Here is a 23,166-nt window from a genome sequence, read left to right as displayed (position 1 = left end):
TCCAGCCTCAACCTTCTGGATCCCAACCACCACCCCTACTTGCATATGCTTCTTTCAAAAGACATTTAATCCAGGAGAAAACAGCCAGATTTCTGACTATTATAGCCAAATTTGAGGTCTGATGGGAAACTGGCATGTGGCAATGGTCTAAGCAATCATCTTTGTAACACCATCAGGCTCACTGTGATAACTACCTTCTCACTTTAATTTCTAAATCATTTATTCCTCAGAAGCTAGAAATGCTGGGTTGATGGCCTCTCCTAGAAGGCTATGCACCTGTCTGGCCCTACTAGACACCATGTGCTGTGCCATTAAGCTGGAACGTGATCACTTATATCCTGCAACACCAACCAACCAGTGAGACCCTGCAAGGGCCTCCCCCTTTAATGATCTATTCCATCTCTGAGCTTGCTTTGAAGCTTGCCTTGCAGGGTGGACAGAGAGTACTTAGATCATTTGTAGTGGTCTGGTTTTGAGGTCCCTATATCAATGGCTCTCCAACAAGTTTGTTGGTTGCTTGTCCCAACAAATAAAGCAATATGTCAGCATCTTCAATGCCAAACGAGAATGAAGGAAGAATCTGGGAAGTATAAAGCCTCCTATTTCCATTGCCAACTTCCGGAGGCCTTGTAGGAACTTAACTGTGTAAATCAATTTAAACACCTGCTCCTCTCAGGGCTAAGATGCCCATGCAAGTCCTCATGAATCTATGAGATACCAGAGCAACTCCTGGAGGGCCATACTTCTGAGTCACTCTCAGAGTGAGCGTGCCATACCGGTGAAATCTAAACACTGCTTCTACATCAACTATGTTTCAGTCCCCACTCGCACCCTGGGATCCTTTTACCCTGATTGGTGCCATAGCAACCGCCCAGAACTCAGCATAGCCAGATCTAAAAACTTCACACGATGCTTGGGTGTAAGGCCCATTAAAAGGTCACCATTGCCAGGAAACAGAATCTCTGGACATCCTTACAAATAGAATAACACACCTTATTCCACCAGCCCGGAAATTCAAAGGCAGATACATACAGACCCACTCCCCCATCACTGTTATGTTTCCCTGTGGCTACCGCTATCCCTGACCAGACACACCCACAGCAGGCCTGGCTATATGATCACACCACTAGCACCCCTCATGGTCATTGGTAAGGCTGGATACAGCACCAGTGCTGTAAAAACCCCCTCCCAGGCCAGGATGGGCTTGCAGAGCTAGCATAAATAGGGTTCATGGGACAGATGTGAGATCCAGCTGTGCATCTGCCCTGAACCCCTGTCTTGGGATTCGACCATTAACAAAGCACACCTTAAAGCAGAATGGAGTCAGAGCCAGAGCAGCTCCTTTAAGGAGTGGAGGGAGGGAGTGCTGCTGCACCATCGGATGGCCCAATACAAGTAGGAGGAAGGTGTGTGAGTGGTGTTCCTTGAGCCACTTGGTCACCAGAACTACAATATTATCCTTGTCTTCTGGCTGCACTTGCAGTTTTCTAAACTTGTCTTCCTTTTTGGATTATGAATTTGGAATTTATTTAAAGGGCTCACATCCTCATAAAATCATTTTTACTGGGGTTCAACACCTTTCCTGTGCATGTATATTTGTGTACACATAGGTACACACCCATGCACATGCACACACATACACATGGTTGAATTACAGTCTGCATCTCTTCTCATGGCTTTTCTAATACAGATGCAACTAATTGAATCCTCTGCATGCCACCGCATCTCCTCCAACCCAACTTGTTTTCTTATATGCTCAATCCTTGTGTTGCAGTGGGCATGAACTATATATTTTTAAGGAACAGTCATTTTTATAGCATACTTTGGAGTCTAAAGCTCAGCAAAAACACATTCATACCAGATCTTTCAACAATATGGAATTTCTTATCATCCAAGTTTTATGATCCTCATAAATTCAATTTGTTATAGTCCACATGTGGAATATCTACAGCAGATGCTAGATCCTATACCGCCCCCTTGTTACCATGCTTTTGGGGCTGCCAATGCACATCTTGGTGTGTGCTCAGAGCTACAGAGTAGAGCTTCTTCCGTATCCCACTCTCCTCTCCAGGTAAGTTTTCTTTCCTGATGATGCCTGTTTTATGTTGACGCTAAAATAGTTTAATAATTAGCTTTCTTTGAGCACACAGAGAATTAAAATGGGGAGATGCTCACACGGGTTTATGACCTACATCTAGAATACACTTCAGTGTTGACTATTCTATAATTTACAAAGTGATTCTAATATATGCCATGTTCTTTGAGGATAGGATTATTTCTAACTCATTTTCGTAGCCTGTTCAGTGGCTCTTACAGTGTCTGGTACACACTAAGTACTTATTAAGTACTTACTGAATAAATGAGTGGTCCCAACGGCAGTACAGGAGGAAAATGTCAGAATATCAACGGGTTGAGAGACAGATGAGGGCAGTTTTAGAAATGAAACTTCTAATACCTTGGGCTCTTCGATGGTCAAAAACATGTATGGAAGCTGATGGGAAACAGCTCCTTGTAACCCCTGGGTCCTCGTCTGTGAGATTCAGTGAGAGACCTTACTCTCTCACTATGAGAAATCAGTGCAGGACTGGAGAAAATAACAGAAAGGCAAGTACTGGAAAACAGGATTTTATGTTTCATGTCCATGATTTTTTTTTTTTTTTGGTATATTTAAGTACTTGAGAAAGTGATTCATCAGTCATCAGATTTAACAAAATCCACTCTCCTTTCGCTACGTGCTTTAGTGTTACAGGAAACTTTCAATTATCTCGACGAATGGAATGGAAGCAAAGGTACACATAATCAAATACCATTTCTATTTGCCTTTGGAAAGTATTATGTCTGCTTTTCCCCCAGCAGGTTTGCTTTCATAATGATTAGTTCTAGCTTGGGCTAATATTAAAATGAGTTAGCATTTTCTCTGTACGATACCTGGTAGAAGAGAAATGTGTTTATGGTAGAGCAAACTCATGCAGGGCTTAGTATTTGTCACAGTTAATCACCTACATGTATAATCTACTTGCAGCAAGTGGGATTTTGAACAGAGCAAAGGCAAAGAGCAACTACATGTCCTGGATTTTAATGGCCTGGGGTAGATGCCCCAGGAGAAAGCTACAGCTCATGTTATGCAGAGTGTGAGTAGACAAAGAACACTGGACTAGGAGTAACGCAACTGGGGTTCTCATCCTTGATGCCCTATGCAGGCCATATAACCTCTTTGTGTCTCAATTTTTTTACCTACAAAATGTAATAATGACATCTGTAAATATCTACCTAACAGGTTAACTGCCAAAAGAGAGTAGTGAGGAAAGGGCTTGTAAAAGTATTAAATGCTAGGAAAATGCAAAGCATTGACAGACAAGCAATGAAATATTGTCACCGTCTTTTCATGACCTGTCCTTTGCCCTAACTCCTCAATGCTTGGGGTCTTGGGCTGTCGCTTCTGAAACTTACCCCAGTTTAAAAAAAAAAAAGTCACATTTCTTAAGGATCCTGATCTTCCAGAAATAGTTACTTTGATAAAGTCCATGGATCCTAATGAATAGATGTATCCTTTCTCAGGATTTTAGCAGAGATCTTCCAGCTATAATACTTAACCTAGTGACTCTCAAAGGGAGGTCCCTGGACCACCACCAGCAGCAGCAGCATCTGGGGATGCAAATTCTTGGATCCAGCCCAGACCTACTGAATCACAAACTCTGTGAGTGGAGTCCAGCAATCTGTGTTTTAACAAGTGCTCCAGCTGATTCTGGTGTACACTCAAGTTTGAGAACCACTGACTTAGCTCAAAGGAAAAAAAAGGAAAGCTAGGAATTGGGCTCTTGGACATGCTACTGAGAAACCTTTATTTCTCTGAAGGAGGTAGGGGAAGACTTAGGGGACTTTTCAAATCATACTGCACAGTCGTGTGTGTGTGTGTGTGTGTGTGTGTAAAATGATGACCGAGAACATAATTTTCTCAGGGGTGTCTTTTTCCCAACCACCTTACCTAAAAATGCATCACCCCTCCCCTAGCACTCCCCACTTCCCTTTCTTGATATACTTTTCTTTGTAGCATTTACCACCTTCTGATATGCTGATATTTACCTATGTATTCGTTTATCATGTTTCCCCCAGGTGGAATGTTCACTCCACGAGGGCACTCTACTTTTTCACTGCTGTCTCCCCAGCTCTGAGAACTGTGCACGGTCCTTAGTGGGCACTCAATAAATATTTGTTGAATTAGTGAGTGAATGAATGACTACTGAACTTGGGAGATGAGAAAATACTGGGTCAGACCAAAACACTGAAACACCTGCAAGCACTCTTCTTACAGCACGGGAGCCTTGCCTCTCTGTTCTTGCTTTGGGCTCTGAAATAAGTCTGCAAACAAGGCTTGGGTAACTGCCATCCTCAAGGGTTCAGTTCACTATGCTGTTTGATTATCATTACATAGTTGCTGTCTGGCTTTTCCTAGGCTGGGGATAGTGTGCTGATTGATCAATACGTTCATAGGGCTGGCTGTGGTTAGGGGGCAGTTTCTGGGTATGCAAGAGACTGGAGTGTGACATAGTAGGGAAAAGGCAGTCTAAGAATAGAAATCTACTGAGTTCTAGTCCTTGTGCTGCCCCTAACTTGCTATATGGTCTTAAGCAAACTGCTTAGCATTTCTGGGTCTCAGTTTCATCTGTGGATCTCAAGGATCTCCAAGGTCCCTTCCAGTTATAATTATATATCCATGCAAGTGTTCCTTGATTAATGCCTATCTCCTCCACTGGTAAGCTCTGTGAGAAGAGGGGCTGAGTCTATATTTGCCCACCTAGTTCATAATGCCCAGCACTTAGGGACACTCAAGTATTTTCTGAGTGAGCAAATCCCTGTGAGAACTGAATGGGGATCTCAGCCTCATCAGACTGTGCTCTACAAAACTAAGTCCCAGGTATGAGGATGTGGGCTGCAAAACCCTGACCTGGAAGGGATCTCCAATCACAGGAAGAGCAGGATGCTGGCTCTGCCACACGCCACCCGCCCCCCCCCCCCCCCAGGGCACACAGAGGTTGCAAAATTCATTAAAGACCATGGTAAGGTACAAGGGAGAGCCCAGGCTGGGCACTGGCCATCAGCCCTGTGGTCTGAAGAAGCATGGGTTTGGGGATCAGAGACCTGAGTTTGAATCACAGATCTGCTATTATCTAGCTTTATGACTCTGTACAAGTTATTTACTTCTCTCAGCTTCAGCCTCTTCATCTGGAAAATGAAGACAGTACTGCCTGCCTCTCAGGATGGCTCTGAAAACTAGAGGAGTTGATGTATATCAAGTGCCTTCCCAGCATCTGGTGTGAGAAGGGTGCTCAGGATATGGAAGGCTCCTTGTCTGGTCCTGCCTTCTCTGCCCCTTACAAGGTTTCTAACAAAGCCTCCTATCCCAAAGAACTGGCCCAAGTTGGTTATTGGCTCATGAGAGTGCCCTGGCCAGTCTGGCCAAAGGGGGATAAAGATTGGAATCAAAAGTGCTTCTCAAAATATCTACCCTTGGAAATACATATTTTTATTTGCTTCTAGCTTGCTGAGATTTTGAAATTTGTTACTTGCTCTAACTTGATATCAAAAGGTGCAATTTTGTAAATAAAGTTTAACAACCGGTAATCACTTGAACATGCTGACTCTTATCACTGAACAGAACAAATTAGAACTTGACCTCTCTTTTTGGCTGCCTTTGTCTCTCCTTCTGCCTTGCCCTTTCTCTGGCAGAGGGAATCATCCTCCTGTTCCTGCCCTGCCCCCTCCACTTTCCCCCATCACACTCATCTACTTCATATGGCCATCTTTATTCTGGAAAACAAATTCTGCTGCTAGGCAACCAGAAGACAAAATCGCTGTGGTTGACATGATTCTCATTAGTGACTGCAATTGCAGTGGTGCCGCAACTAGGCCAGACGTACACTCATTGCATCTGTCCCCAACAAACAGATCTTTCCAGAAAGTGGGATGGGGTGAATTCTTGGTATAAAATTAAGGGCCTCAGCACTCAACAGAAAGTATTTATAAATCACTGTATATCAACAGCCTGCTTTAGAATCATTTTATTAGAACACATTCAAGAAAGTGACATATGGAAAAAAGACAGCAGCAATTCTTAGTCATGCAAATGCCCGTGTTAAGGTTCTCCATTAGATTTAAATTCAAGTACAAAGACAGTCCTTTCCTGAGCCAGGTGCAATTCCAGAGAATGACACTTTGAATTGAGAGCACGTTTCCTTTGCAAAGTTCAGAACACTGAACAAGTCCCATCCTCACAATAAGATTGTGAGATACATGGAAGTGTAAACTTTCAGGATTTTAAGGAACCCTTTACCCAAGCCCTCCCCCATAACCCAGTTGAGGGAAGTAAGCGCAACTTTGGGACCTCTTAGAAATAAGGTTTAGTCTACTGAAAATAAAGCAGTGGGCCTTAAAAAAATTAGAAAATGAATATATATATATACATATATATATACGTAATGGAGTCAGCTTTGCCTCTTGCCTTGGTGTGGGGTTTCCATGAAACTGTGTTGGGGGTAGGGGCTCTCTCTTGAGTGTTTTGAAAGTTGAAGGACTTTTTTTTTTTTTTAACTTTTTATTATGAAAAACTGCAAACATATACAAAAGGGAGAGAATGATATAATAAATACGCACGTACCCATCATCTAGTCTCAACAGTTATCAACACGTGGCCAGTCTGTTTCACTTATTTCTTCTCCCACTTCCCACCCATCCCCTAACAGGACAATTTGGTAGCCAAGGAAGGCTGGGAGGGTGACCTGTGAACCAGACACCTCAGGAGTGAGTGAGGTTAGGGAAGAGCTAGAAAACCGTGACAGAACCTGGGTAGGCTGAAGCAGACAGAATACTTGTTGGGAGAAGTGGTTCCTGCCCGTGTCTGGGAAAGGCTGGAGTTCCCTCATCTTCCATAAACCATAACCGTAAACTGTCCCTCCTTCCTCCTCCCTCCTTCTCATGATACGGGGGGAGGCAGGCTGGATTAGAATGACGGGTTTTTCCAGATTGGGGCGACTGACAATAGAAACATTCAACCTGGAGAAGAACTCCAGGGACAAGTACGTCCCTCTGATGAACCTGCCCACTCACATGGCAGACCTCTAGGGCAGCGAGGGCCCGGGGGTGCCTGGTGTTCAGATTGGGAGCCGGGGGAGGGGGGGTGCGTCGGGCCATGGGGCCTCTCACAGGTCCCTACTGTCCCACCATTTTAGACTTTGGAGAGAAGCTCGGCAACCTCGAATTGCACCCAGTAGAGAAAGAAGCAAGGGGCCCCGAGGGGTGAGCCCATGGCCCAGGGGGGCAGATTTTTGCCTGGAACATGTGGCCCTCTGAGCAAAGGCTGCACCCCACCCCAGCCCTGCCAGAGCAGTCTCAAGAGAGGTGGGTGATGGGAGTCCAGGTGGGAGGTCCCAACGGCGGCACGGCTAACCCGGTGAGCTGCGTGCTAAACGTAAGTGGAGAAAGGATCTCCAGGTCCCAGGTACCACCGAGGAGCAAGGTTGCCATCCTGTTAAGAAAAGGGCCGGGGCTCTGTGATTTGCATATAACTTTGCAAAAATTTCCATGAGATTCCTGTAGCCTTTTATAGAAAACAGAGTGAAACCGTCAGTGCGACCTAATGTATTTCTAGCAACCCAACGCACAGAGTGCAACCTGGCAAACACACAGTCATAATTTTAGAGGAAATGGAGGAAGCAGAGTGCTGTGTAGGACAGTGCTTGGCCTGAAGGTTCAGAAGAAGCCAACCGGGTCCAGGATCCAGAGGAGGATCACTCACTGGACACTTTTAACTGTGGAACACTGTCAAAGTTCAAATCTGTATACTGTTCCTTGCATTAGTTCCCTGTAGAGCACCCCGGCTGTGGCTTTCCAATTTCCCAGACAGATAAGGAGGAGGAAAGCCAGGAATAATATAACTAGGGACGCATTAAATATGAGGTCCAGTGCACCAAGGAGGGAAGGGGGGATGGGATGAATTGGGAGATTGGGACTGACATATATACACTAATATGCATAAAATAGATAACTAAGGAGAACCTGCTGTTTAGCACAGGCAACTCCACTTTGCTGTACAGTAGAAATTAACACAACATTGTAAAACAACTATACCCCAATTTAAAAAACATACGAGGTCCAGTGGCAGTGATCATTAGTGTTTATTTCATACCCTTTTTGTTTTGTTTTGTTTTCTTGTTTCAACTCTTTTAGGGGCCCTATGCCCTACCAAGTCTTACCATGACATTCAGTTGGGGGAAAGAAACTGAGAAAAGTTTACCCATTTATGCAGCAGATTTTTAGTAGCAACTGACTTAACATTCCTGATTTCAAGTGTTTCCAGGGTCCATAAAGTGGTAGTCTGGACTTTTTCTAAGGCACGTGGTGGGTTACTGCAGGCTGCAAGGCCAGCTGAGGGAATGGATTACTGAGTGAGGTAGTGAGGGAGCCATGCCAGAGACCCCATATCCCAGTGTTGGTTCCACCATCTCTGCTGGGCCATTGGAGGCAATGGAATCATCGTTTCTTTAAGAACAATGGTCCCTCAAAGAGAACCAACTTCTAGTGCTATTGGAAGAGTGACATATTTTAAAAAGCAATGGCTCTTAGCCAGGAGAAAAATTCAAGATGAATTAAAGAGTATGACCTTCCATTTGACTGTGGCTCAGCTCATGGTATCAAAGGCTGCCTTATAAAAATGAGAAAACCAGTATGAGACTCTCTTAGTAAGACCTCCAGCCAGGCAAAAACTGTTCATTAAGGGAGAGAAAACACTTCAGCATCAAGTTCAAATGGCAGTTACCCTGAGCTGTGGGGAAGATAGCAGGTGCTAAGGATTCAGGAGGGAGATGAGATTCTGAAGAAAGCCAGGGGCAGTACGCACGCATTTGTGAAAGGGCAAAGTACTGGGCTCACCTTTTCCAGGGCAAAAGGGACTCAAAAATTTTAAATCATATTTTCCTTTGCATAATGTTACACTTATGGACTGGGGAGGGGGAGGTAGCATCAGCTGTCCTGATTAGCTAGTCCTCCACATCATAATTCACTGTCAGTACCAGTTTATAGATGTGCTATTACATCTGTAGAACTTATTTTAGTGGCAGAATTTAATAGTCTTACAAGCAATGAATTTCACATTTTGTTCTTTATGCAATGTTTAAAATTCTGAAGGGGGAGAACAGTTTTAAAAAATATTTTTAGTGTCATCATTATTAATAGCTAATTTATTTATGTCATTTTTATTATCACTATTATTAATGGCTAATATTTATTGCATGTTTACCATGTGCCAGGTGAAGTGCTGAGTGTTTGGCACACATCATTTCACATAACTTGCACCACAACCTTATGGGATGGGTAATACCATTACCCCCATTTTGCAGATTGAAGCACTGAGGTCCTGCCCAGGATCATACAACTGACAGTGGAGGGGCTGAGATCTGAACTGAGGTTGGTTTGACTCCAAAGCTGTCCTAACCACTGTGCTAGGTTGCCTTTTGTAAAGGAGAATCCATCTGTTAAATGATATTTGTACGTGTGTAATGTTTGTGGATTCCAAAGGTCTTAGAAAGCATCCTTCACACATTTGGAGGATCCATGTTATCCTTGAAGACCTAACTAGAAGTGGTTTGGGTCATCTCATCATGTGTATTCATTAGATTTTGCACAAAAACTTTTATCTCCTTTTAAACCTCAAGTTGTGATGGTCCCTGTGTACCTGCAAATCTATCTGATGTTGGTTTGATATGTGAGACATATAAGAAATGAAGGCATGTAAGCAAACTGAACACGTGTTCTCCAAAACTCTGAGAAAATACATACACATTTACATAGAAAGCCATTGTTTTATATGGCCCAGTTGATACCTTAAAAGAGTAGTTAACACCAATGCATAGCTCTTTAAAAATGACGGCCATTCATGATCTCATTGAGATGATTTTCTAAAAATCTGGCCTAGGGCAAAGACTAGTGGGAAAAGTTTAAGTGGAAGTGTGGTTAAAAAAAAAAAAAAAGGCCATTAAATTTCTTTGAAATGCTAATGATCTCTATTATTTAGAAAATAACTCTCTGCTTGGAATTCACAGATATCCCATATCCAATCACCCTCTACCTTTGGCATTCTGATTCAACAGGCCAGTGAGGAGCCTGGGATGCGTTTTTTGAAATGATTCCTCGGTAATTCTAAGGGTCACCTGGTTTAAAATCCTTAAGGCAGAGGCCTTTTCTATGTACCAGCCACTCCATGGTTGGAAAACCTGAGTTTTGCAGCATTTCAACTGCATTTTTACATCTGTCAGCGTACATTGTCCAGAAGCACTTGGGCATTTTCCATGAGGAGCAAGAATCAGTGAGACCCATTTTAATAGGACAGCAGCTTTTATTAACCAGACCTCCCCCGAATTCTTTTTTTTGCGGGGGGGGGGCACCTATATTGAGATTTCTCCCAGCTCCCTCTATTTAGGTGCAGACCCTTTCATAGGAACAGATTACTTATTTATTTAATATACTGTAGGTCTCATTCTAATATTAGACACTCATAATACGAGTTTTCTGAGTTATGATGAGATGTTCTACAGTCCCTGGGTGCACAAGAGACATCATTGGACATCCAATGGTATAAAAATTGCCATAAACGGGGCACATATTTGTTATATTATAGATTTCCATCCTTTCTTGTTCCACAAAGAATCTGAGGTGGCTATTTTGCAATATACTTTTAAATGCATCTTCAGTTGACTACATATTCTAGATGCTTCTGTCTGATGGATTTGGAAGCCACTGAGGCAGGTGTGTGCTTGAATCTCTAGCACATGTAATACACAGAACATGGTATGTTCTTGGTTTTTTATTCTTTTCTTCCCCTTGTTCTTGGTTTTTTAATTCAGATGCATTTCATTCAGTTGGTCAGGAGGGAGAAACAGTAAGACTTACAGCAATTGGGCCAAAATGTTGCTTTGTGTGTTTCTGCCTGAATCACCCAACTGTTTTCATTCATGAACTTGGCCAGCAGAAGGCAGCATATACAGTGGACGTGAGAAAGACCTGGGTTCAAATCTCAGCTCTGCCACTTTCTGGATGTGTGACCTTGGGCAATTATTTAACTTCTACATTCTTCCTCATCTGCAAAATGAGGATAACGATACTTACCTTGAAGAATTGTGAGGATGGAGTGAGAGATTATACATAAAACGCCAGGCTCATAGTAGGAGTTCAGGAAGAAAGACAATTGCTACTGTCAGTCGTTTATGCTCTGGATGCTTCCTTACAGCAGCAGACTTCGTGCTTTTCTCCACCTGCCCAATTTCAGTAGGGGCTTCTAAGGGAAAGGACTGTATGTTTTTCAGTAGATGGGCGGGGTCCTTGGTGGGGACTTCACTGCTTTGTTTGTATTCCTCCATTACACACAGGGAACTGCAAATCCCATATTAACTGGTTTAAAAGAGCTTTTTTCCACCTCAAATTTCAAACTAGGGCCCGGACTGGAAATGTTCCTTCATCAGAATGAAAAACTGAGATACAGACAAGTACAAATGTTGAATCGTGCGGAGAGAAAAGACATAAACATCATGAAATATGTTTTCAGTTTAGCTCTTTTTCAAAACTGATTTTTGTGACTTTCTTTGTTCTTTCCTGTTTCCTACTCTACTTTTGGCTTTTAGACATGCGTGTGTGCCGCTCATCCTGACCCCACGGCTCCTCACTGGGAATTCGGTAAGGAGGTGACTGGTAAGGAACAGTTGGCCGAGCAGCTTGGTGAAGAGCAGGGAGGCCTTGGAGGTGGTGCAGAGCCAGGCTCTGCTATGTCCCCTCCTGGCTCTGAGGCCAGGGGGTCCCCACTTCCAGAACACCGCCCCAGAGGAAAGAAATGAGCCACAGCGAGGAAGAGTCACCCTCCCTGTTTTTCATCTTTCCATTTCTCCTTCCTCTCTTGGAGAGAACCACGAGACTAGGCGGGGTGGGAGAAACATCCTTGACAATGTCTGTTTCATGCAATTTTTTTGTTCCAAGTTCAGAAAGGTTAGAAACTGTCTTTTTACCAAGAATTCTAATCAGAAATTTCCCTATGTCCTTAGACACTGGGAGATGAGGGAGGAGGAGGGAGGGGAGGGGGTGGGGGAGCTGTGTGTTGACCTAATGATGAACCTGCTGTTAGGAACCCTACCGCCCATGCAGGGGTGACCCATCCCTCCTACCCCAGGTCCCAGTGTCCCCACGCTGATCACTCAGGAAACCCCTCCATCTGGAGTCACAGGGGATTAAAACCAAACTGGAAACGTGTCTGCCTTTTCTCTCTCCCACTGCATGTTATCTCTTCATAAAATCTCTTCATGAACTTGAAAGTATATTTCGAGCTTTTCCTCACCTTTTCCATACTTTTCAAAACAGCTGAGTTTGGGGGGAAACCCTGATGAACTCCCTATCCACCTCTCCCACCCCTACCCCAACCCCCAAATTTTCCTTCTCTTTCCTTCCACTGTCCAAGGCTCCTGATCTTCACAACCAAACAAAGTTGCCAGTTCCTCAGCTCACAACCTTCAGTAACCTTGGCCCATCCTGCAAGTCAGCCCAAATTCACCGTCTGGTCACTTTCTCTCATCTGGAGATGCTGAGGAGAAGTCCATCCCTCTGTTCCCTACTAGGCCCCTGCTTGTCCCTTTGTCCTTGGTTGACACAGAGGGTTGATCTCAGCAATCACCTAATAATTGTGTCCTATCCTTAAAAATAGCATCTATTAGGTTTTTGTTGTTGTTGTTGCTACTAATAAAAATAATTTGACTTATCATAGAGAATTTGGAAAAAGCCACCATCCAGAAATAACCACTATTTACTTGTTGGTGTATTTCCTTCATCTATACATACATGCATACATATATGTATATACGAATAATGTATATATGCATACAGGAGCACAAATACACACACATGTATACACATCCACATTCCTTTTAATGTTTAACAGAAAAATTAGTCTTTCATATTTAGAGGGAAAAGGAAGACCCCAAGCAGGTGGGAAAGAAAAATAACGCCAGGCTGCAGCTCAGGTAGGCTCTTCACCTGTGCCAGCTGCGGCCATGAGCCTTTGGAGCACCTGGCTTATTGGTTTGTAATGTCACGGGCCTGATGGCTGAGGAAAATATCCAAGCTATCCCTGCCTCCCAGACCACGTAGATGAATCCTTCTTAGAGAGCAATATGGGAAACACATTCAGAGATGCACAAAAGTTCATAAATATACACAAACAGAAGCTATACACATAAAACATATTCAAACAAGTCTTTTCTGAGCCCTCTCTGTGAATGCCCAGCTCTACCTCAGTGCATTGCGGATAACACAAGGTATCACACGTGAGCTTTTGTCTTTGTGGGTCTCAGGACTCAGCTGCTGAGACAAAAACTAACCCCTGGGAAACAACAGCAGACTGAAAGGAGATGGTTTCTCACAAAGTGCTGATGAAAGGGACTCCAGAGATCATTCTAATAATGAAGAAAATGCGTTCCAGCAACATTCTTTCCGAGGTCAGAAACATATCTATCAGGACAGAGAGATAATTTTGGAGACACAATGATGCAGTATATGTTAGACATATACTAACAAAGGCAATTATGATTTGAAAGATCATTATATTTTAGTGAAGGTGATCACACATATCTACCGGAAAACATGTTAGAGGAGAGGTCCCCCGGGGAGGTGCAAGACCAGGAGGAAGTGGCCTGTTTATCAGGATGCTCTAGGTCCTAGAGAATGTTGCTGTGGTTTGGGAGACATGTTTCTCCTCTTGAAGCTCCCAGAGATAGACTTTATATATCATATAAAAATCTGAAGCCAGGCTAAGGAATGTGCAATCACTGTGATGATCCAGTGGAATGTTATTTCAGGAGGAGGACAGAGAATGAAGGAGAGCTGAGATGGCTTCGAGACCAAGCTGTGGATGGGGATGTAGGCCAGGAGCAGACCCGGGAGATGGCATATGAGCTTAGTTTCAGTTCTGTTGAGTAGACTGCAGTGAGTCATCCAAGAGCAGTTATGTCATAGACAGCTGGAAATATGGTAGTGGGTCCCAGAGTGGAAAGTGAGGGCTAGAAACAGACATCTTTCAACTCACTGTTAAGAGTGCAACTTCATGCTAAGTAATATGGAAAACACAAAGTAAAACATATATGCTTTGGATGTTAAAGAATGATATGCGATTTTGGCAGGGGGTAGGGAGCAATATTGTTGGCTCAGAGGTGGTGGCAGGAGATTAATGTGGAGTAGTGAGCATTTCCATGAAGGAGGCATGAGTCAGGCTGGCAGTGAGGGGTGGGTAGGATGTGATCAGGTAAAGTAGGAAATGGAAGCAGCAGGAGCGGATCACAACGTGAGTGGGGGCACTCGATTGCCATTGTTTACTTTGTACCAGATGCTGTAGTAGACAGTAAAGAGAGAAGCAACATTAAGATCAAGACATGATCGTCAAAAAACTCACAATGTAACATGGGAGAAAGACATACAGGCAACCAATTGTTTGGGAAGTGCAATTTGGTTGCAACATAGAAATTGCCAATATTCAATCAACCATTTTGCATCCATGAAAATGGCAGTTTCATATGATTCCATCTAATATAAGTGCATTATAGTGTTATATAAAAGGTAAGGGTCTCTAAAGGATCTCGCAGAGGAAGGAAAACTATATAAATGACTTTGGAGGTGGGCCTGTACTTTATTCTAAATAAATGTGCTACTGATGTCTTTTAACAGATAAGCGAGATATTGAAAGAAATGTTTTAGGAAGATGAATTTGGTGTCAGTAGAAAAGATAAAATGAAAGGGCAAAATCCCAGAAAGCAGTGGGGGACATTTAGGAGGCTACTTAAAGAATTTAAGCAAAGGGTGACCAAGGCCTGACCAGGGTGATGTGACAGACATTTTGAGGGAATCATCCTCAGGACTTGGCAACAGACCAGCTGGCTATCAGGGGATATGCCCCCCAATGGATCCACAGATACAAACCTGGGTATCTGGAAAATCCTGTTTCTACCCCAAACAGGGAAGTCAAACCAAGTTGCTGGTTTGAAAGAAAAAGAAAATTTTCTGATGCTGAGACTGAGGGAAGCCGACATCAAACTGGAAGGACCTACAGTGACTGTGTTCATTATGTCACCATTTGGTCTTATATTTGCTTGCTGGTTTCCTGGTTCTCCAGTAGAACTGAGTGTTCGTAAAGTTGGGGACTGGCCTGTTTGATGTCACTGCAGCATCTCCAGCCTGCAACAGTGCCTGACACATAGTAGGTGCACAAAATAATGTGCTGCGTGAACAAACAATGAATATGGAACTGCCGTTAGGAGTGATGTCACTTCAGAGATATCATGTTGGAATTTTTGTCATGGACCTCAGTATGGAAGCAACAAAAACTACTGTTGAAGGTGGGGGAGGATCTGGAGAAAGAAGAATCAGGAGAAGTTCCAGTCCAGGGAGCATGAAGTCACAAAGAGGTGTGAGATGGCAGAGGGAAAGGAGATGCTTGACAGTAAGAGGGAAAGAAGAGGTGTTGAATGGATGTACTGGATGGAGGTAGGTACAAAGCATGAGATTCAGAGCCTGTGGGTAGTTTCACTTTAGACTCTCTCTGAGTCTAAGAGAAAGAATGAGAGCGCAAAAGGACAGTTACACATCAAGGTGAAGATAAGAGTAATTCTGTAACTATCATGCTAAACAAACAAACAAACAAAATCTCAGTGTTTCTTGGATAATACTCAATAAAATCTAAATTCCTTTCAATGGTGTCCAGAGTCTGCCCTGATCTGACCCAACCAATCATTTCAGCCTTGTTTCCGACAGCTCACCTCACAAACTCCGCACTTCATCAGGCATATTTACTCTGCATGCCCCAAACTTATCCTATATTGTCCTTTCTCCCTTTCCCTGCTCTTGCTGTTTGATCCATTTAGGATGACTTTCCTCTCCACTCCCAATGCCAATGCTGCCTGGATAAGCTCTACCCACTTGGTAAAGTTTAATGCTGAACCTTCTCTAATCTTCCCAAACTAGGTAAGTTTGAGTTTCTTAATAATATTTGTTTCCCATTTCTAGTTCTCTTTCTTACCCACAATGCCCAACACATTACCTTGTGTTTATTGGGTCTTCGTTTACTGACTTAACAAATATTAACTGGGTCCCTCCTGTGAATCAGTATTTTGTTAGATTTGGTGATGCAGTGGGGGTACAAAACAGATATGTCTCTGCCCTCGTGGACTTAACATCTGGTGTTGGAGGCAACTGTGTAACCAAACAAACGCTTATATAGTAAATAATGGTGGTAAGTTCCAAGAAATAACAATACAGAATGCAGTGAGAGATATGACTTGGGGAGGGGAGTTAGTCAGAGGGTCAGGAAGGGCTAAGATCTGAAAGAAGAGAGAGCAAAAGGAGTGGGAAACAAGGCTGAAATGAGTGGTTGGGTCAGATCATGGGAGACGCTGGAGAGCAAAAGGAGAAAGGATTTTCCAGGCAGAGGAAACAAAGGCCCTGAGACAGCAAAGAAACCTGACACATTCAAGGAAGGCCAGGAACGTTGCGAGGCAGGAAACAAGAGGAAGGGTGGCTGCAGCGAGGAGAAGAGGGCTGAGGTCCAGACAATGCCCTCGTAGGTTATGTTGAGGACTTTGGTATTCACCCTAAGGGCAAAAGGACCCTCTCAAAGGGCTTGAAGCCATAGATGCGAAGAGCTTGCATTAGAAAAAGATCACATTGGTCTCAGAGTGAAGAAAAGATTAGAGGAAAGTAAGAGTGAATGTCTGGGGACCAATTAGGAGGCTTCTTTCATAGGCCATGTGTGATAGGACAGTGGCTTGAACTAGAGTGGATTACACAGACCCTCAATAAATGCCAAAGGAGTGCAGAATCAGTGTTTTGGAGTCAATCACTAGGACTGAGAAAAGCTGAGTTTCACCTTTACAAATCTTTCCACTAATGTAAATCATAGTCAGCGTCACCTCAGCTCTCTAAAACCCGTGGGAGATGTGTGTGTCAGGATAATCAAGTGTTCTGGATGACTAAAGATAAACAGCAACGCCACCTTTTTCTCCCCATTTAAATCTTTTAATGAATATCTTTACATCTCTGACTTCTTAAAAAGCAAAGTACACTGAACATAATTTCCCCATCTGTTGACAATTACACAAACCAACATGAGTAATAGTTATGGTGTAGTACAAAATACAAAGGATGTTGTAAGACATGCCAGGTCATAATAGCACTCTTGGTACCTTCACTAAATAGAACCCAACTGCTGGAGTTTTATTTCCTCCTTCAGCTTTTGCTTTCATAGCTTTTCTGCTTCCTCTCTTGCTGTCAACAGCTCAGCCTTCGTGGCTATTACTGTGTCTATATAAAAGTAACTTCCTCCTCTTCTAATTTTCTTAGGGGCTAAGTAACTAGATGACAGAGATGGTAAGCATTACATATAAAATTAGGATTGGAGAGGCTTTCCTGTGAGCATAGATGCTTAGTTTTACTATGTAAAGATTTCCTTCCTGGGTCTTGGATCTGTTTGTCAGACAACTGAGTTCCAAATCCAATGGACTTATCTTTTTTTCTAATACATTTCATCGCTTTAACTCTATTACCTGTCACATAATATATAGAGTAAAATGCAACAGATACCTTGAAAAAAGTCAACTAGTTCTTATTCTTTTATTAAAACAGGGATAGGGACTTCCCTGGTGGTGCAGTGGTTAAGACTCCGTGCTTCCAATGCAGGGGTCCTGGGTTTGATCCCTGGTCAGGGAACTAGATCCCACATGCATGCCACAACTAAGAAGTTCACATGCCGCAACTGAGGAGCCCACGAGCTGCAACTAAGGAGCCCGCCTGCTGCAACTAAGACCCGGTGTAACCAAATAAATAAATAAATAACGATTTTAAAAAAGAAAAAAACAGGGGTAAACTTAGGGACTGACAGAAACCTACATTATATATAAAGTTTCCATGGTGGTACACTATTATGTGGAGAAACAAATGATAAACTGTTATTTTAAAGGACTAAATGTAAGAAATGTCTCATGTCCCATCATATAAGTCTTTAACTTACAAACGTACTGCCTTCAAAATGTCAAATTAGATGTTTTTCAAGACACAATAAAGAGAGTGAAAAGACTAGCCACACAGTGATAGCAGATACTTACAATGTGTATAATCAACAAAGGACTGATGTCTGGAATATATAAAGAAATCCTAAAAATGCATAAGAAAAAACCAGACAACTCACAACTAGGCAAAGGCTTGAACAAGGATGTAAAGGAGAAAATCCAAAGGTCCAAGAAGATATGGAAAGGCTTCAACCTCATTAGTAATTAGGGGAACGCAAATTAAAACCATAAGCAGATATTACTACATACCCATCAGATCCGCAACAATTTTGAAGTCCGGCATATCAAGTATACTCAAGAATGTAGTGCAACAGAAAAATCTCACAGATACTGGTAGGAGTAGAAATCTGGTATCCGCATTTTGAAAAATAGATTACACCATCTAGTTAAGTTGAAGACATATATATATATATATCTCCTATTACCTAGCAATTTCCTTTTTTTTTCCACCTAGAAATTTCACTCCTACCTTTACACCCTAGAGAAACTCAAGTACATGTATACAAGGATACATATAGAAGAATATTCATAGCAGTATTGTTCACAGCAGCCCCAAACATCCCATGTGCAGAATGGATAAATTGTGGTATATTCATACAATGGTATACTATACAACAGTGAAAATGAATGAAAAACTACCCACATCAGCATGGATGAATTCCATAAAAATGAGGGTTGAGTGAAAGAAGAGGCACACACAGTACGACCTAGCCATATAAATTTAAAAACAGCCACATTGAAACTATATTGTTTAGGGACACATACATAGGAGGCAAAATAATAAAGAAAAGTAAGGACAGTATTATTATGAATGTCAGGAGAATGGTTACCTCTAGGGAAGAAGACAGGGTTGTGACCAGGGAGGGGCACACAGGGGGCTTCTGGAAAGCTGGCAATGCCCTCCTTTCATGAACTGCATGGTTATTACATATATGTTCACTTTATAATTATCCATTCACACGTTTAGTACTTTTTGATGCATTTTCAGCATATATATTTTACATTAATAAATTTTTTAAAAAGGTTAATGTAAACCAGATGTTTCTGATTAGGAATGCATCTCATCCATAGAAATAAGAGTATAAATAACAGCTAATTAATCAGACAAGCCCATAACTCTCATTAGGTAATAGTATAAGTTAAATACTGCACATTTCAAATATATTTCAGGAAATAATATAGTTGCAATATTATCAGCTAAACAAAATATATACAAGAGAAATAATGAATAAGGATTATTTTAAAGTATCTGATACCAGATTGGAAAAGATAAAAAATATTGAAGATATACTAGATTGCAAGACTGGGGAAACTGACACTCATACTCAGCCGGAGAGAGTATAGATTGGTCCAGCTTCTGTAGGGGGTGATCTAACAATGTCTATCAACGTTTTTAAATGCATATTCTACTTCTAGGAAGCTATCCTGTTAATATACTCATGACCGACAAGTGTGAGAAACTGTATCTGTACAAGAATTACAGACCTGTCTGTAATGGTAAAAGATTAGAAACATCCCATACACCCATCAATAGAAGACTAGTTAAATAAATTATGGTACTCTAAGTATGGAATACTGTGTAGCCATCAAAAAGAATGATGCAGCTTTACATGTCCTACTATGAAATTACCCAGATTTGTTACAATGAAAAAAGTATAAAGCAGTACTTATCATATGCTATTACTTATTTAAACAATTTTTTAAAAGAATAAATAAGTATGAGCTTTTATATTTTAAAATAATATCTCTAGAAAAATACCCACATTTTAAATCATGTTTATGTATTATTGCTTCAAAAGTTCTTTTAAAAAACCTTCAGTGCATATGCTTAAGGAAAAACAGGTTTAATTATATTATTATGAGGAACAATAAGTTTTGGTAAAAATTCTAAGGGGACTTTTGAATAGTCCCCATCAGAGCTAACAGGCCATTAAAAAAAAAGCCTAATTCCACATCAAAACAAAATACTTCTTTTGATATGGATGTAGTATCAGTAGCATTGCTCTTTTACAGACTGTCCATGATTAGAATAATTATTCTGGGATCAAAACTGATACCAAGGAGGAGAAATAGAAGGAAGATGAACTTCAAGGCCAAGCTCAAATTTCACTTCTGATATAAAAAGCCTTCCCTGGCTCCCAGGCTGTTTGTTGTTCAAAGTGGGTATACTTCTGTTACAAAAGGTAGTGTATGTGTGGCAAGTATGTATCTCACCTAACATTCCTCTTCCTAGTTTCTCTGATGCCTCGCTCAGCCACTGGCATAAAGGAAGTGCTAAGGACAACTCTCCTTCCTTAAATACAAGTAACACCTATATAGCCACCCTATTTGGCATCACATATTAAGACCCCTGGGGGGTATGAACTCAGAAAACTCTGGGACAAGGACAGAGGTTGTTCTTATATAGCCTGAATCTCCATGGTATCTGGTCACCAGTGGACATTCAATAAAATTCTGTTGAATAAAAGAATGAATTCAGTGTACCAGAATATTTGTAATAATTTTGCATTTTTGCCTCTAGCTAATTTCATTCTTCTCTGTTAACAGATTTTTCTGCTTGACCAGGTGTTAATGGTAATGCCTACTTATTTGCCCTCTAAATAACATAACCGATCTAGTGGTTTGGTCTATGTCCCTGTTAGAAGTACTGTCTTAAATCTAATGGTAGAGAACATATGCTAAAAACCTTTCTCTTTGAGGAGTTTTCAATAAAATTTTCACAAGTACAATAAAGGTTCTTAATAGCCCATATGTAAAGAGGCATAAAAATTGTGACTGTTCTTGTTTTGAGAGGTTGTGGGGTGAAGTGGGGTAGGAACATCAGATAAGTTAGACTCTGTATTACAAATTTCAGATTCTAAAATTTGAAGTAGCTCCATTTAACAAACTATTCCCCACTCCTCATCCCCTCACATCTTTCTTCATCATCATCATCATCATCATAACAGTTTAAAAAGAACTTTTTAAAAGAACAATTTACCTTTGGTATTCCTGTTATATGAGATAGAAGTAATTTTAATATTTGGGAGCTATGTGAATACTTCCTGATCTTTTCTCCTCATCTGGAATGTCTACCTGCCATGAAGGTAACCTTCCCTAATCAGGAATCCGCTGACTGCAACTACAGCTCAAAGATGATAGTGGAGGGAAATCTAACATTCTGGTTTGATTTCTGGTTTTAATTCAGGAAATTAAAAATTGGGGGACTACTTTCAAGAACTCCCAAGTAATCTTTTTAAACAAATTGCTAAATTCTTTTAAGATAAAAGCTGCAATGGTGTCAGTCACAGAGACATACAAAAAAATAGAAGTAAGTTGCAAGGCATTCCAAATACCTCAAAATCGAGCATATTTAGGTTCATATCAGCACAAAAGAGAAAGGTCTAAGCAGGCCACCGAGGTGTTTTGTCTGTTTTGTTCACTGTCTTATTCTCTGTGTTTAGAATAGCACCTGCTGGATAGTAGGAGCTCAATAAATGCCTGATAAATTAATCAATGAGATAAAAAGATAGCATACATTAAAATCATGAGGAAAAGAGGACTTCCCTGGCGATCCAGTGGTTGACTCCGCACTTACGATGCACGGGGTGCGGGTTCAATCCCTGGTCGGGGAACTAAGATCCCACATGCTGTGCAGTGTGGCCAAAAAAAAAAAAAAAAAAAAAAATCATGAGGCAAAGAAAAGGTAATGAATTTTTAATATCCTCTAGTGCTTACTAAGTCAGACTGTCATCCATGTGTAAGTGAGTAACAGCAAAGAGTAAGTGAAACTTTTTAAACCCCATTCCTGCAGCTGAAAGGACACCAGCTAGCAGGAGACAGGAGACAAACAGAAAAATACAGAACCTGTTTTTCTTTTTCTTTTTTTTTTCCCTTCAGTACATCATGAAGTTCAGAGAGGAGTATAAGCCCTTGCATATGATGCAGAGAGCAATGCTTATGGGAGCATTCAGTAAGCATCTCACAGCCAGCATCAGCAGGGGCCATGCAGATTAGAGGAACAGCTCTCCTGAACTTCTAATCAATGTATACATGTCTCTGCAATCAGCAATTTTAAACAGAACCAATTAGAGCATTAATAATAATAATAATAATGACAGTAGATAAACATTCTGAACTTGGAAGACTCAACTCTAAGCCCTTACATATGGGGAAGCTGGAAACTTGACTATCAGCTCTGAAACAAGGCAGTGACTGCTCCAACACAACCAGAGCCAGAGCCGTGTGGAACATGGCGGCAGAAGAATGGAAAGACTGATTAGCAGAGGGAAGGGTCTGGTTGAAACTAGGGAGTAGACACCTGGAATGGGTCAGTCTTCACAGGTCTGCATCTTCCAGCAGTTTTCTCTCAACAGAAAGAGCTATCAGGGCAGAAGCAGGCTGCTCCCCTTGGTGGGCATTTGCTACTTGGCACCCGGGGAAAGACCCTGAGCCAAAGTCCCATCTTCACTGTGGTTCCTAGTGGAAGGCCACCACAGAGGACAGGCAAACATGTTTTTCTTGACAAGACCCTACTTTCTGGCACTAGGATCACACCATCTCACCCCAATGCCTCAAATGCTTAGATCTCCCCATCCCCATCCAGTGTCCACCACATCCCACTAGTCATGGCAGACAGGTTGCCAGTAGCCATCAGCAGTGAGGAAGTGAAGCTAAGCTTCCAGGCAGGTAAAACCCAAACTAGCATTTTCAATCTAAGGTCAAGATAAAGAAACAGGATACTATTTATCCACTTGTCTATCAAACAGGCTTTTCTCAAGACTCCTATGTTACGGCCACAGAACATGTCATGTTTGACAGCACAGCACCCATGGGGGAAGGCAGCTCAGCTAAAGCAGAGCCGCCACTGCAAAGCCACCTTCACCCGCCCCATCCACGCTCATCTCAGTGCTTTGGCTCTAGACGTTCATTTCTAGCAACACTTCTGCTTGAAATTTCTAGAAGAGTTCATTTTTGCACCCACAAGGAGAGCTTGCCTCCAGATTTCAAAACTCCTGGTGTCACTCTTAGTCATCCAGGAGCACAA

The 23,166-nt window shown here is 41.9% G+C and overlaps 1 protein-coding gene across 11 annotated transcripts in view; it reads right to left on the bottom strand.

The window, feature by feature from the left end:
- KALRN (kalirin RhoGEF kinase) overlaps positions 1-23,166 on the bottom strand; it is a gene marked incomplete at both ends in the record, with an annotated part of 640,695 nt that overhangs the window by 172,036 nt on the left and 445,493 nt on the right. For 7 of the 11 annotated variants that reach the window (XM_079705116.1, XM_079705118.1, XM_079705117.1 and 4 more), the window contains one exon: positions 7,460-7,522. The exons of the other annotated variants lie outside the window; for them this stretch is intronic. In XM_079705116.1, the coding sequence (XP_079561242.1) occupies positions 7,460-7,522 (63 nt within the window). Of the gene's footprint in view, positions 1-7,459; positions 7,523-23,166 lie in introns of those variants that run through there. 11 annotated transcript variants of the gene reach the window in all.

The sequence above is a fragment of the Hyperoodon ampullatus genome, assembly GCF_949752795.1.
Source record: "Hyperoodon ampullatus genome assembly, chromosome: 5".
Taxonomy (NCBI): Eukaryota; Metazoa; Chordata; class Mammalia; order Artiodactyla; family Ziphiidae; genus Hyperoodon; species Hyperoodon ampullatus.
This window is presented reverse-complemented; position numbering and strand designations above follow the sequence as displayed.